Below are 13,845 nucleotides of genomic sequence, written 5' to 3'. Positions count from 1 at the left end.
TTTATTACTGTAAATATACAGTAATCTATTCAACTCACTGTGTACCTCCTATGGGCCTAGCAACTTTTTATGCCTTGGTTTCCCAGCACAGAATTTTACTGGAAAGTCTACACAGATAAAGTGATTTCAGGATACGAGATTCCCCAAAGCTTCTTAGTAAAAGAAGGAAAAATTGTAAAGGGGTAGCAAACACTTTTATTAAAGACAAGCTTAAGATTAGTTCTGTAACATGGATTACAGATATGTGGGTGGTAGGATGGCTGACCTAGTTTCTGGTATTATAACTTTGTTGCCTTGAATTTCTAGCCAAGTAATGGATTTTCTTGGTAGCTTAGCTTAATTACAGTAATTTGACATAATTTATTTATGGTCTGTAGCTTAGGACAAAGATCTAAGCACTACCACTTGAACCTCAAGCCAATCTTTCTTGATCCCTTCATAGCCCCTAAGCTGAGTTTGGCATAATGGGACAGAAGTTAAAAGAGCTAGCTCTTCACATCTTCTATCTTTGTTAGCAAAGCTTTGTTCAAAATGCCCTGTCCAACAGGCTGGTAATATTAGATAGCAACTTTTTTTCCTTTTTAATATCACAATGACTTCCTAATGACTCTCCCCTACCCTACCAAAGAACTCTCTCTTGCAACAAATAAATGCAGTAAAACAAAACACACACACACACACACAATCAATCAATCAATCAACATATCGGTCATATCCAAAAATACATAGCTCATTCCACAGCTCTAGTGTACTACCTCTCTCTAGAGAAGTAGAAATTTTTTTTTTTATTATGAGTCTTCTGAATTGACGTAAATATTACCAAACAATAAAAGATAATGTATCTACAAATACCTTTTCAGTTGCCTCATCCTTGCCCAGGGTTGGCCCTGGATTCTTGAAAATTATAATGGAAGAACATAAACTCTGTCAGGGTGTATCAAGCTGGAAAGGCTTTGGGGTATAATTTTCAGCAATAGACTATATCTACTTTCCAAAGACCAAGCTAAGTATGAAAGACTCCACAGCAGTAGACAGGTCATTTGGCAGAACAAAATCAAAGTGATGGCTTAACTTTGCTCCAGGCATGACCAAAATAGATGGTATCAAAATGGTCTCAGAACTGTTTGGGTAGGGGAACAGCTATAGGTCTAGACTCTACAGAATGATAGGAGTGTGACTGCCAACACCCTAAGTCCTGCTATGGTATGAGAAAGTTACATTTAAGCATTTTTTTTTCCTTTAGGCCATCATGCTCCAATAATCTCAGGAATTTCTGAAACTTCAGCATATGCTACAACTAAGACCACTGGAGGTAAGCTGGGTTCCTAGGGATCTAGGTACAAGGAAAGGAGTGAGGGCCCAAGAAAGTGTAAGGTTGCTCTATCCTAATCATTAGACTCCAACAAGGTCCCCTACCCCCACCCCCACCCCCACCCAATGTAATCCTATCCAGCAAATCCCTCCCCATAGGCAGATGGAAGATTCAGATAAGATAATATACAGAGGCTTCCCAGTTCTTGGCTACAGCAGGGTGGGATGGTAAGATGATACCCTATTGGTATCAAAGATGCCACCCCAATAAATTTCTATACCTTTCTGCCTTACTGCTGTTTGTCACTGCTAACTAAACCATCCCTTCTAGATGCTCTCTCCTCCCTCCATTTTCTTTATACTTCTCTCTCCTGATTCTCTGCCTAACTGGACAGGCTTTCTCAGTCACCTTTGTTGTATCACCAGTTCCCCCACTGTGGTAAAAATTATTTGTGGTAAATTAATATTCCCATTTTTAGCTAACTCATTTGGGAGGGGCCACACCTGGCCCACCCCAAGATTACATATGCTACTGAACTGAGAAGGAGAACTCTCCATAGGCAGTTTTTGAAGGACCTCCCCTTTTGGGGAAGGAAAGATTGAATGCTCCCTAAAGGGAAGGGGAGGGATGCTTCCGGAACGCTAGGCTTCTTCCAGAACTCGAGCTCACTCTCAGCTCTCTCTGTCTGGCAACTCCCCTTGCTCTGTCTCGTGTGAGCAACTGTAGACTGTCCGGGGTTGGTGAGTTAATTACAGAAAACCCTAAATTCCTTTGAACTAGCTTAATTGGAAAAGGTCTGAGGATTAAATAGGTTAAGCTTAGAGTTAAGAATATTTATCTGTATTTCTATTTTCCTATTTCCTTATCTTTGATTTTTATTAGTTTCACCTTTGTTGTCTAATTAATTCCCAAGTAATAAAATCTGATCCTTTTGTGAACTAAAGCTTAGAGGCTCCTTTCTTATTGGCCTGGGAGAAATATCTAAAAAGGGCAGTTCAGAGCGGAGGGAAAACCTAAAAGGTCCCTCATATTTCCGGGACCCCAATATGAAGGTGAGTCACCCAAATAATGCTTCGTATATCAAATTTTGGCCCTCACACCACTAATTGTAAAGGGCCCCCAAGGTTCTCTCTAAAGTCATCTTATCTTCTATCTCTATACTGACTCTCAGTGATCTAATAAGCAAACATGGGTTCAAGTTTCTTCTTTTTTCAAATGACTTCCAGATATATGTATCCAGCCCTAGTCTCCCTCCTGAGTTCCAGTCTCCTATCACCAACTGTTTGTTGGATATCTTGTAGGCATTTCATACCTGATATGTCCAAAATATGATACTTATTAGCTCTGTGATTCCAGGCAAGTCACTTAATCTTTGCCTCAGTTTCCTCATATGTAAAATGAGGATAACAAAAGCACCTCCCTCCCAGAGTTGTTGTGAGAATCAAGTGAGATAAGGTACTAACATTGTAAAGCACTCAGTTATTATCCTCCCCTACTAAATCATTGCTTCTCCAAATTTACCTATTTCTTTTGAGGGTACCCCCATACTTCCAAATCATGCACCTTTCCAACTCAGTAGAGGGTTCTAACCTTTGCCATCATCTTCCAGGAGCAAAATAAAAAGAAAACAGTCATTTTCTACCCTTTCCCCTGTCATAACCAATCAATTTCCAAGTCTATTATATTCTACCTCCACAATCTCTTAAATATTTGTCAATTTCTCTCCACTCACCATCATCATTTGGGCCTTTACCACTGCTATGTTGGACTGCTGTATGTAATAAAAGCCCAATAATTGGACTTCTCACACACAATCTCTCCTCACTTCATTCCATCCTCCACACAAATGTCAAAATAATCTCCCTTGTGATCCTCTGACCACATCACTGCCATGCTTAAGAAGCCTCAGTGGCTCCCTCCTGCCTCTCAAAATAAACTATAAACTCCTCAACTTGACATTTAAAATGCTTCAAAATCTGGTTCCAGCCTCCCTTGTCACACTTATATCACATTATTGCCCTTCACACATTCTACATTCCAGCCAGACTTGGAAACGTAGCTCCCAACTCTGTGGGAATAATGAATAAAATGCCCCCATGCCTAGAATGCAATCTCTCCCTTAGCTCCACCTCCACAGAACCCCTGGCTTCTTTCAAGGCTCAGTTCATGTGCTACTTTCCACAGGAAGTCTTTCCTGAACTTCATAGTTATTCATTTTCTCTGGCTTTAAAATATCATGTCTTTGTATCCCCAGCACCAAATGTAACATCATGCTCAAGGTAGCCATTTAATAAATTCATCCTGGATTGGGAGCAACTGGATGATCTAGAGGAGTCGACAGCAACATAGTGTGGTGGAAGGAAGGAGCCTCAGATATGAAGGCAGAGAACCTGAGTTTGAATCTGAGTTCTGTCATTTGTGACCTGTATGATTTTGGACAAGTCACTTATCCCATCTACACCTCTATTCCCATATCAAGGGCAGCTGGTGGTACAGTGGACAGCATACTGGGCCTGTAGGCAAGGAGACCAGAGTTGCAATCCTTCCCCAGACACTCACTAGTTGTATGAACCTGGCAAGTAACTTCACCTCTGTTTGCTACAGTCTCCTCATCTATAAAATGGGATAACAATATCGCCTGCCTCCTAGGGTTATTGTGAGAATCAAATGAGATAATAATTGCAAAGCACTAAATACAGGGCCTGGCACATATAAATGTTAGCTGTTATTATTAGCATTATCCATAAAATGAGGCTAGATTAGATGTCTTCTAGGGTCCCCTCCAGCCCTACATCTCCTGAGCTTCTCCTCCCTGGCTGGAGGGTTCCTAGGTTCTTTATTGTCCTTCTACTTCCAATGGAGGGTTCCCCTTCTGACTTTTGGCAGGTGCAAAAATTCCCAGTTATTCTGCCGCATTGATGATGAATTCTGTGACAACCCATTAAAACACACACACACACACACACCTCAAAATGACCTTTTCACTTCCACTTCTGTACTGAAAGTTATCATAATGGTAGAAATAAAAGCAAAAGCTTTTAAAAATCACATCATTTTTATTTTTGTTTGTTTGTTTGTTTTGCAGGGCAATGAGGGTTAAGTGACTTGCCCAGGGTCACACAGCTAATAAGTGTCAAGTATCTGAGGCCAGATTTGAACTCAGGTCCTCCTGAATCCAAGGCCGGTGCTTTATCCACTGTGCCACCTAGCTGCCCCCAATCACATCATTTTTAGACCATCTATAAACACTCTAAATGACCTATAACTGGAAGATCTAGAGCACATCAACTGACCTTGCTTTAAGAAGAAATAGAAGACACAAAAAAGTTGCAAATAACTGGGTAAATGGCTCACAGATTCTCTTTGGAGAAACAAATAAAAGAGTTGTCAGAGTTGTTTTTTTCATATTTTCAAAGTCAATAAGAAACATCATTTCATCAGATGGAAATTTTAAATTGCAATGCTCATGATAAGCATTTGCAAAAAGATCCAAATAAAAATGGCACCCTGTGTGCTAAACATCTGTAATAGCCAATGAAAAGGTAAATAAATGATAGAAAGAATGCAATAAGATCCTCCAAGATAAATCAACATATACTTTAATATTCTGAGACCACAGTACAAAGGTGGCATAGGAAATAGCAGCAAATATATGTGTGCATATGTGGTTTTACATGTGCACACATATACACATACATGTGTACATATGTGTATAGGCCAGCCAGGTGGTGCAATGGATAGAATTCCAGGCCTGGAGTCAGTAAGACTCATCTTCACGAGTTCAAATGTGGCCTCAGACACTTACTAGCTATGACCTTGGATCAAGTCACTTAACCCTGTTTGCCTCAGTTTCCTCATCTGTAAAATGTTCTGGAAAGGAAAATGGTAAACCACTTACAATATCTTTGCCAAGAAAACTCCAAATGGGGTCGCAAAAAGTTGGACACAACTGAAACAACTAAACAACATATGTGTATCTATGTAAATGTGTATATATGCATGTGTTTAGATACATACACTGAAAAACATTATTAAGTAAGAGGGGCAGCTAGATGGCGCAGTGGATAGAGCACCAGCCCTGGAGTCAAGAGTACCTGAGTTCAAATCCGGCCTCAGACACTTAAAACTTAACTAGCTATGTGACCCTGGGCAAGTCACTTAACCCCAATTGCCTCACTAAAAATAAATAAATAAATAAATGAAAAAGAAGTAAGAAAGGAAAGTTAAAGACTTATAAATTATATAGAACCCTTGGGGGCAGGTAGGTGGAGTAGTGGATAAAGCACAGCCCTGGATTCAGGAGAACCTGAGTTCAAATCCAGCCTCAGACACTTGACACTTTCTAGCTGTGTGACCCTGGGCAAGTCACTTAAACCTCATTGCCCCGCAAAAAAAAAAAAAAATTATATAGAATACTCATGCCTATATTCCCATGGATACTTTCTTCAAGAAGAATGCCAAATAACATTATCCCCCAAAAGTGACATTAATTATAGTCTAAAAAAAACAAAATGACTTCTTACTGCTGTGGGAATCACTTCTGAATGAGCTATCTGAATAACACTGACTTCCTACAGCAAAGTTCAAAAGCAAATTGTGTCACTTCTTTGTAATTCCAACGTAATCTACTCACACAAGCCATTGGTGGGAGGGAGGAAGGGAAGAAGGAAGGGATAAGAAATAATAAAATATAGAATTCAAAAGCATTTTAAGGTTTATAAAGTGCTCTATAGCTATTATTTCCTCTGTATAAAATCAGTATTACAGGTATCTGATCCTGTATGAGACATGGGAAAATAGAAAGAGTCAAAGATAATCCCAAGGTGTCAAACCTGGGAGACTGAGTGAAAAGTAGTGCTAAAGACAAGGGGTAAAGCCAGAAGGAAAGCTATATTTAGGTAAGAAAGTAAGCCAAGTTTTTGACCAATTGAGTTTGAAGTTTTGAAGTGCTACCATTTTTTGTTGTTTTTTAAATCAATGTTATTCAAGAAAACTAGGACATAGCGGGGCATGTTTTTAACCTTTGAGAATGCTATAAAAGAAAACAACCCTATACCCTTCCACAACATATACCCTGAAACTCCCAATGAGTTTAGCAATTCTTCTATTCCTGTTTTCAACTGAGGTACTTACATTAATACTGGAAAAACTACAGCAAACATTTCATTTTTACAGAGAACATGTAGCCCCTAGAAAGATCCCCAAGGATATCACAACAGCTGCCAAGACAACAGTTTTCCTGACCATCAGAGAGAGAGCCCTAGAATTCACCATCTGCTGTTGGGAGATCTCAGATGCACATTTTATAAAAAAATAAAACAGTGGCATAATAAGCAGCACTGTGCCAGTAGCAAAGTGACATGTGTTTATTTCTTAGAAACAGGTACCAAGCCCAGCAGACAAATATTTTTAGACTTTGGAGCCTAATCAGGCTCTCTATATTATTTTCATGTCATATACAAAATAAGGAGGACACAGTATCACATACTTCTCCTTGTGCTGTCCAGAGACCCTGAAAATTAAGTCTCAGTAACTGAACCAGCTCAGGTGAGGATGTATTTCTAGATCTGACTCAAAATAGGACAATCTTAATGGGAAAAGACAAATAACAAATTTAAGTCAGTCATCTCAGAAACACCTACTCTTGTGTTACTCAGTTAAACCCATTACTTTAAAATATACCACAATTTTAAAAGACATAAAAGCCAATGGCTAATCAAAACATTTTACACAGTTCTACTGTGTAAAAACTAATCATTTACCTCTTTGACTGAGAATTCCTTCAGGCCTAAATATCTCTGGAGTCTCAAAGGCAAAAATGCAATCACTCTCATGCACTGTTTCCAGATCATCTGTGTCACAAAAGGAGCGATGGAACCCATCATAGTACATTTCCGTTAACACAATCTAAAAACGGGAGAAATGGAAATGGTTAGACAACTGTAGAGTTAGTCGTAAACTGATCTCCCAATTCTACTAGGAAGCAGAATCATAAAAAAACTTCTCAAGTTGGCAGTGAAGCAGCATTGACTGAACTCACAGGAAAAGAACACACAGTTCCACAAACCATTTCTTCAATGAGCACATCTTAGAAGGGAAAAATCCCTTGGCACTTTTAAGTAAATGCTGGCATGGTATACTCCAATTTCAGGATGTGTACATTGCTCTAAAGACAGTAATATGGCCATAGAATTTTATAGTTGAAAGAAACTTGGGAGTCTACTTAGACCAACAGCTTTATTTTGGAGATCAGGGAAGGGAGTAGGGGGGTGGGAAGGAGAAGAAGCCTCAATGGTTAAATACTCAAAGGTTACACAGCTAGTTAGTGACAAAGGTAAGATTTAAAACCAGGTCTCCTGATTCCATACCTAGTGATTTTTTTCACTGTACTATACTGAGGTTTCCTCAGGGGGTATATGTATCATTTGTAGGAAAGCAGTCAGTCAGGAAAAACTCAGATACCCTTCACTGAGAAGGTGTTCAGAGGATAATCAGAAATCAAGGTGAGCAAACCTGGTTAAGTATATACCACCCATCACCTAAGGAATAACTAGGGTGTGAGAGTCAATAGAATTTACATTCAATCAGGCAAAGAGTTTCTTAGCTGGGGATAGTTGGTTCTCACCCATCCCCATGTTAAATATCTTCTCTCATAGGTATAAAACTTTTAGCCTGGGAACAGAGAGGAGAAGGATTAAGGGAAGTCATTTCTGAAACAAGAAATTTGTGTCATACATCTTCAAAGAATGTATGTAAAGTATTTATAAACCATAAAGAACTAGATGGATGGCAATTATTAATGTTATTTTCATCATTACAAACCTTGGATCTGAAAATCTACAATTCTATATAATGTTAGAGAAACTGAGAGATTATTATGTTTTAAGGTAACAATCGATGCTTGTGGTGTTTGCCTTATAATAATTATTTCTCAAATGAGGTCCTGTGAGATCAGAGTACAAAAAACTTTTAATATTAAACTGCTAACACAGTGGTTTTCAGATACCATCAGGGAAAATGAAGTTAAAAATTTGAAGTGTCTTAGTAAGTTCTAAAATGGAAATGTTTCTCAGAAGAAGTGATGTAGTACAATAATAAGAACTGGTTTTTTTGAAGTCAGAAGATCCAGGATTAAATCCCAGTTCCTAATTTTTGTGAACCTCAGTTTCCCATCTGTTAAATGACACTAATAATTATATGACCTGGGGGCAGCTAGGTGGTGCAGTGGATAAAGCACCAGCCCTGGATTCAGGAGTACCTGAGTTCAAATCTGGCCTCAGACACTTGACACTAGCTGTGTGACCCTGGGCAAGTCACTTAACCCCCATTGCCACAAAAAACAAAAACAAATAATTATATGACCTGCATCACAAGAGTTCTGCCAGAAAGTACTGAGTAAATCTCAATATAATAAATTATTATTGAAATCATAGCAGTATTTATGAACTACCTCCAAAGCACATGACTAGTTACAGATTAAAACTCTTGATTCAATTTAAAGAGAATACTACATGTAAGATTTATATAAAAATGCATTGAGAATTTCCATTTATCTATCTCTACCTAAATATGCTGAGGAATTATTATCTGAATTATCAGTTCAAGTACTTGGGTGAAAAGAAAGGCACCCAGTAGTAAAAAGTAAAAGTAGGCTTTCCCCCCTATTCCTTACCAGTTTGAAAACTGATTTGCTTTAGCTATTGGATGAATCTCTAGACAATATATAAGAAAAACACCTGTTCATTGGCTAACATTAAAATAATATTTTTATTGACTCCACATCTCCTTGAGGACTACCAAAAATGAGTATAAAGTAATTTGGACTCAGCAGGAGTTTCTATATCTATATCCCCAGCATACTTTAAGGGATAAAGCTTTGTAAAATCTATAATAAAATCTATCATCTTGTTTATAAATTGTTTTAAGATATGTGTGTAAATAAAACAAACAAAAAAGTAAGATATTGGCCAACATTGTCTTGAAATATTTCCTCCCAAAGACATCAAAGCCATCTATGGTCATATGAAAAAATGTACCAAATCACTATTGATTAGAGAAATGCAAATTAAAACAATTTTGAGGTACCGCCTCACACCTATTAGATTGACTACTATGACAAAAAAGGAAAATGATAACTGTTGGAGAAGTTATGGGAAAATTGAAAAACTAATGCATTGTTGGTAGAGCTGTGAACTGATGCAACCATTCTGGAGAGCAATTTGGAACTATACCCAAAGGGCTATGGGGCTGTGTTTGACCCAGTAATACCACTACTAGGTCTGTATCCCAAAAAGATCATAAAAAAGGGAAAAGGACCCACATGTACAAAAATATTTATAGCAGCTCTTTTTATGGTAGCAAAGAATTGGAAATTGAGGGGATGACCATCAATTGAGGAATGGCTGAACAAGTTGTAGCATATGTATGCAATGGAATACTACTGTACTATAAGAAATGATGAGCAGACATATTTCAGAAAAACCTGGGAAGACTTACATGAAAAATTGCTAAGTGAAGTAAGCAGAACCAGGAGAACACTGTACACAGTAACAGCAACATTGTGTGATGATCAACTGTGATAGATTTAGCTCTTTTCAGCAATACAATGATCCAAGACAATTCCAAAAGACTCACTATGGAAAATGCTCTCCACATCCAGAAAGAGAACTATGGAGTCTGAATGCAGATTGAGGCATATTGTTTTCACTTTTGTTGTTGTTTTTGTTTTTTCTTTCTGCAGTTTTCCCTTTTGTTCTGATTCTTCTTTCACAACATGACTAACATGGAAATATGTTTAATATGATTGTACATATATAACCCATATCAGATTGCTTGCTGTCTCAGGGAGGGGAGAGAAGGAGAAAAATTTGGAACTCAAAATCTCATAAAAATGAATGTTGAAAACTATCTTTACATGTAATTGGAAAAAATTTTAATACTATTAAATGGTGAAAAATTTAAATGGGAAGAAAAAATACAAATGGGGAAAAAAAAAGAATGAGTATGAATTTTCAGACAGTAAATGTAGCAATTTGCTTTGGCTTAACTATACCTTGTTACAAGGGATGAGTCTATTAGCAAATGATGGAGTATTAAGAAATGGCAGTAATGTTTTTAAATGCATCAATAAAATATTTGCAAAAAAAAATTACCTCCCCCAATAACATAGCAATTTTAAAAAAATAATATATTTCTCTATATTGAGCAAACAAATGCTTAAAAACACTAAGATAGGGGCGGCTAGGTGGCGCAGTGGATAAAGCACCGGCCCTGGATTCAGGAGTACCTGAGTTCAAAATCGGGCCTCAGACACTTGACACTTACTAGCTGTGTGACCCTGGGCAAGTCACTTAACCCCCATTGCCTCGCAAAAAAAAAAAACAAAAAACACTAAGATAGTACTTACCACCTAACAGAGGGGTAACAGATTCAAGGTGTGTGTGTGTGTGTGTGTGTGTGCGCACACATATACACACATATACACACACACATACATGGCAAAGGTGGGAATTTTTTTTGCTTATCTATTTGTTAGAACAGGTTTTTCCTTTTTTTTTTGTTCCAATAGCGGGGGAATGGAAGGAAGGGAGCATCTAAGGATAGTTTTCCCCCAAGAAAAGGAACAGAAGGGCCAGCCAGAAAGAATCACAGACAAGTAGGACAGTTTTGAAAGTTACACTGAATTTAATATACTTTAAAAAAAAAAACAACCTCTACTAATAGTTTCATGTACAGTCCTTTCTTCTTCTGCAAAATAAAAGGAAATGGTCATTTTACCTGGTGTCTAAGTTTAGAACTTTAAAAAAGAAAGAAAGCTCAGCCATATGGGCACTGTACACAATGTACATCCATCCTATGGGGTAAATTCCTCCTTACCTGATCAGTAGGGATCTTTGTTTCCACAGACACTGCTTCCCGAAGCCTAGCTACAGTCCCAGACAGAGGCACAGCCACTCCAATTCTCATGCAGTGAGAGCATTTTCCTTGATACACAACCGTGACATAAAGAGGCCTGCACAGATCAAAGTTGAGTCTTTCCTTTAGACGGGTTGTTCACATTTCAGCTAACACCTATAATAAACAAATCTGACCTGAGCTGAACTCAATGCTGAATCTACCTCCAGATCATTTACTATTTGCAAACCAAACAAAACAACTTCTTTGGACCAAAATAGCTCAATGATTTGAGATCAAGAAAGAGATTCTACAAAAATTACTTTTACTAACAAAATAGTAAAGCAACAGTCTACGAATTAAAGTGTTCTGAGAACTCATTTAACCCAAGTCTTTTGTGCTTTCCATTCACTATTCAATAATCTCATCAAGAGTCATGAGGAATTATTAAAAGCACAGCATCTAGCTACATTACAATATAACAATGGGTTCCAAAAAGTATATGAAAGAGCCACTGATTCCACTAGACATCAGTGTCTCCCCTCTACCTGCTGGAAACTGCCTCCCAGTTGTTTCACTTTGTAGGTATTTTATATTTATTTCTAAGGGTGCATGTTGCTTCCCCAACAGGATGTACACTTCCTGGGGGCAGGTAATGATTCATTTTTGTCTTTTTATCCCCATTGTCAAACACACTGCCTAGAACACAATTACAATTGATCAACAAATGTTTGTCCAACAGACTGAGACAACGGTCTTCCCCACTGTAGACAACATGGCCAGGGAGGAGTGATTGAATGGAATAGCTCCTAGGACTCACATACCACCAAGACTTGTGCACCCTGTAAATTTAGAGAATCTTTTCTGCAAGGACTTATTAAAGGATGCCATAACTTAATCTAGAACCCTGTTTCTTGTACAATGTTTTCCTAACCAATGTCAGTATTGGGGGAGGGGGAAAAACTCATTATACAATCTTCATGAAATCAGTTACCTTCTTACCTTGTGTGGGGCAGAGGAATTGGCAAAGAAATGCAGAGGAAAGGATCAAAGGTATTACTCTGCTTCTGGCAATGAGGACAAGTCAAAGAGGATCTTAAAAAAAAAAAAAAGCATGAGACAGATATAGCAACACTGTTAAAATTTAGTCCCAGTATATAGAAGTAACCACTTCATTAAGCAACCAAGCACTCAGGAAGAGGGGTGGGGAGAGAGAGAGAGAGAGAGAGAGAGAGAGAGAGAGAGAGTGTGTGTGTGTGTGTGTGTGTGTGTGTGTGTGTGTGTGGCAGGGGGATGAAAAAACTCTCATTCTAGAGTTTTAGTTTTTCTTAACCTTAATTAGATATGAGCAAAAACACATATATGCACAATAAGGCCTTCATAGAAACTGAGTGACTATAAGACCAGGTAACTAGTCAGCAAATATCTTCAACTAAAATTAATATGATGTCAAAATATAAATGTTAAGGGGAGGGACAGGGAACAGAATCAAGAAAACCAACCCTGTTTTTACATGTAGCCAAGCCAAAGAGAACACTGTTCATAAACATTTGTAAAATATTCCTCCCTACCAGATGGTATCTCTCCCTTCTCTGAAACTCCATAGTATTTTGTTGTGCCTCTCTCTTTTGGCACTTAAACTATAATTATTAATATATTTGGCTTATCTCTCCTACGAGATTAACTCCCCAAAGGCAGAAATGTGTCTTACTCATCTTCCTATCTCATTGTGGCCTCTCCATTCCACCAGTAAAGCCCTGCATGTAGTAGGCATTTAGTAATGATTCACAAAAATTGGTCTGATGTTGAAATTATTCCTCTCCCTAGAAATTCAACAATAATGGTCCAGAGCTTTAGGTATTTTGGAAATATTCAAATCAATTTTACCTCCAAACCAAAGATCCTCAAGAAAGATGAGGTAAAACTATATTCACCTAAGATTTTACAGAGAAAATCAGTTCCATAAGAATGGGAAGTTCTCAAGAATGAAATTCTGATGATACAGATACAAAATACTTCCAATAAAGAAAGGAAAGGATATCAAGATATGCATGTGACTACACAAGTAACTCACTGATTAAATCAGATAAGCTTAGAAAGATTTGTAGAGAAGATGGAACTATGAGTAGGTAAATGAACATGGAAAACAACCTAATTCTATAAGAATAATATCAGGCATGCTAAACCACAAAAGAAGATGAGGCTTGTGATGAATGCTAAAGACAACAGAAAGGTATTTTTCAAAGATTCATAGAAAGAAGAAAGATGCCCAGTGAAACACTAAGACCCATTTGCAGAAAATGAGATGATGATAAACTACTGACAAAAGGTAGAAACAGTAATATTTTATTTTGTTTATGTTTCCTCAGTCAAAGAAAATGGTCTTCAAACTAGAAAGATGCCATTCAAACATAGGTCAATGAGCTTTAAAGCCAATTCCTACGGGGCAGCTAGGTGGCGCAGTGGATAGAGCACCGGCCCTGGATTCAGGAGTACCTGAGTTCAAATCCAGCCTCAGACACTTGACACTTACTAGCTGTGTGACTCTGGGCAAGTCACTTAACCCCCATTGCCCCACACAAAAAAAAAGCCAATTCCTGGAAAATTCTAGCACATGTTATTAGAGGATGACTTATGGG

General features: G+C 37.9%; 1 protein-coding gene across 1 annotated transcript in view; it reads right to left on the bottom strand.

Annotated features, from left to right (window-relative positions):
• USP31 (ubiquitin specific peptidase 31) overlaps window positions 1-13,845 on the bottom strand; it is a 136,108-nt gene that overhangs the window by 62,397 nt on the left and 59,866 nt on the right. The window contains 3 exon segments of the mRNA XM_043972172.1: window positions 7,075-7,219; window positions 11,189-11,324; window positions 12,209-12,307. Coding sequence (XP_043828107.1) covers window positions 7,075-7,219; window positions 11,189-11,324; window positions 12,209-12,307 — 380 coding nt within the window.

The sequence above is a fragment of the Dromiciops gliroides genome, chromosome 1, assembly GCF_019393635.1.
Source record: "Dromiciops gliroides isolate mDroGli1 chromosome 1, mDroGli1.pri, whole genome shotgun sequence".
NCBI classification, from domain to species: Eukaryota; Metazoa; Chordata; class Mammalia; order Microbiotheria; family Microbiotheriidae; genus Dromiciops; species Dromiciops gliroides.
This window is presented reverse-complemented; position numbering and strand designations above follow the sequence as displayed.